General features: G+C 33.6%; 1 protein-coding gene across 1 annotated transcript in view; it reads right to left on the bottom strand.

The window, feature by feature from the left end:
• Nucleotides 1–2,500, bottom strand: part of LOC125032430 (xylulose kinase-like) — a 9,950-nt gene that overhangs the window by 1,446 nt on the left and 6,004 nt on the right. The window contains exons 8-12 of the mRNA XM_047623551.1: nucleotides 2,000–2,144; nucleotides 1,686–1,801; nucleotides 1,097–1,270; nucleotides 717–814; nucleotides 448–579 (exon numbers count right to left, since the gene is read on the bottom strand). Of these exons, the coding sequence (XP_047479507.1) occupies nucleotides 448–579; nucleotides 717–814; nucleotides 1,097–1,270; nucleotides 1,686–1,801; nucleotides 2,000–2,144 (665 nt within the window). The remainder of the gene's footprint in view (nucleotides 1–447; nucleotides 580–716; nucleotides 815–1,096; nucleotides 1,271–1,685; nucleotides 1,802–1,999; nucleotides 2,145–2,500) is intronic.

Raw genomic sequence — 2,500 nt, 5'->3', positions numbered from 1 at the left:
GACAGAGACAGAGACAGAGACAGAGACAGAGACAGAGACAGAGACAGAGACAGAGACAGAGACAGAGACAGAGACAGAGACAGAGACAGAGACAGAGACAGAGACAGAGACAGAGACAGAGACAGAGACAGAGACAGAGACAGAGACAAAGACAAAGAAGAAGAAAAAGAAGAAAAGATGAGAAAGAAGAAAGAGCAAGCACAACAAAAAAGAAGAAAAGGAAGAAGAAACATTAACAATTCTGAGTGACAATACTTTTAGCTGCTGATGGCAGTCAGATGAATAAAAGTAATTTTTGGCAGCTATGTACTGTTAAAAATACATATTTAAGTAATCTCATAGATTTCTTGTGAAATCCACCAATGAAATATAAGACAAAAAGGAGGACTATCATGAACAGTCCCATCAAACCACTCTAATGCAGGTGAAAACCATGCAATACTTTACCTTATCAGCATCTGAGTTAGGTTTACAAGCCAAAGTGAAGTTCTGTCCTTTAATAACCTCTTTGTATATGCCACCCAAGAGGCCATGCTTAGCTCTGTATGCACCACCCAGACAGGCAGAGTTGGTAACATCCTGTGAAATACAGAAAATTTTAAAAATATTTCTTAAATATGGCAAAGAAGAAAATGAAAAAATCATCAGCATATCCGATTCAGTATCAGTGATCAGTTCATTTAAGTTGAACATAACAAACGAGTGTAAAAACAAACCATAGTGTAAACAGGAGCATTGAAGACATCAGCTAAGACTTGTAGGAGACTTTTGTTACCAGAGGCTCCTCCTGTTGCCAAAACCCTTGCACCGGTACCTTAACATGTAAAAAAAAAAAAAAAAAGTAATCAATACCCATTACATCATCATGAATATTTACTTCTGTGTGTTCAAAATTACTTAGAGTACATGCTTCTAATGCTTAAGCTTACTAAAAATATATATATACTTATGCTAAAACATGCCAGGAATTTCAAATACTGTACATAATAATTCTAAAATATACCTGAAGCTACTGAAGCATCTGTCACCAACAAACAAACACCATTTTCAAACACAAAACAGCACATAAACACCCAGTAAATCCACACATACATACCTACACTAAATCCCAAGTTTTCCGCATGAACACGCTTGGCTACGAATTGACCCTCTACCAGGGCTCGTACTTCAACCTCACGGCTTGTGAAGCGAGACACTGGCTCGTCAGCTTTGTTGAAACGGAACGTGCCTTCAAGTTCTGGGGTTATTTCCTTCTTGTCGTAATACATTCCTGTACAGTGAATGTAATTATGATCATAATAATAATAGAAATTATAATAATAATAATGATAATAATAATGATAATGATGATAATAATAATAATAATAATAATAACAATACTAATAACTAAAAAAAATACAGTGAGAGTGATGACAATAACATTATCAATAATAATGATAATACTACTACTAAAATTAATGATTATGATAATCGTAACAATGGAATAACAATAAAAATATTGAGAACCAAAATTTGTGATTAAAAATAGAATATTCAGACATTCCCTAACCCACATCCTTTCTTAATATTTCATAATCTTAGGATCAACTCTCGTTTGTCTGAAACACCTATCTTGTTATCTTCTAGCGATGTCTTAAAATAAACAAATAAATCAAACGAATAACAAATAAAACTCAAATTCCGACCCAAATTGCCGAAGTTCCCCCGAGGCGTCATGTCCAGAAGCTGATTAAAGAGATCCCACGATCCATCGGCACATTCGTTACGAATTCTCTCTCTCGTTAAAGATCCATTCTTGAAGCTGGAACCGGTTATAAAGGTAAGTACCGATGCAAGCAAAATCCCTAACTTGAAAACTATTCTAATTTCACCAATCACTAAAATTCAAACCCCAGAACAATAGGCTACTCCAATATCATGATTCATAAGGAGTCTCTGTAATACATATAAGTGTACAATTCTCCCAAACTATTAACAGTTATTAAAAGTTGCAACTAACCACAGGAGAGCCATGTATGCATTGCTGTCCACCGGGTTTATGAAGACATGCCCTTCCAACTTGGGTTTTGGAGCGTCTAGCCACAGGAAGAGGGTATCGCTTGTTCCCAGACTAACAGCGACATCTCCAGGTTCCAAACACATGCCTAGAAAATGAGGGTATGAAATCTCTCTTTCTCTCTCTATATATATGCATATAAATATATATATAGATATATATGTATGTGTATATGTGTGTGTATATATATATATATATATATATATATATATATATATATATATGCTTAATGTATATATTCTTATTTTTCTTTTCCTTTTTTCTTTTTTCTTTTCTTCTTTTTCATTTTGCTTCATACTTAAAGAAAACAATCTTACTTCATAATTTAGTAGAACTCATTATACATAATAAAAATAAGCCAATAATTTTATAACAAACACACACAATACTGATTCCTTTTGAGGCTTTACTGCTATTTTAAGTACAATCAATTTTTTACTTTTT

Source organism: Penaeus chinensis, chromosome 14 (assembly GCF_019202785.1).
Source record: "Penaeus chinensis breed Huanghai No. 1 chromosome 14, ASM1920278v2, whole genome shotgun sequence".
In the NCBI taxonomy this organism is placed as follows: domain Eukaryota; kingdom Metazoa; phylum Arthropoda; class Malacostraca; order Decapoda; family Penaeidae; genus Penaeus; species Penaeus chinensis.
This window is presented reverse-complemented; position numbering and strand designations above follow the sequence as displayed.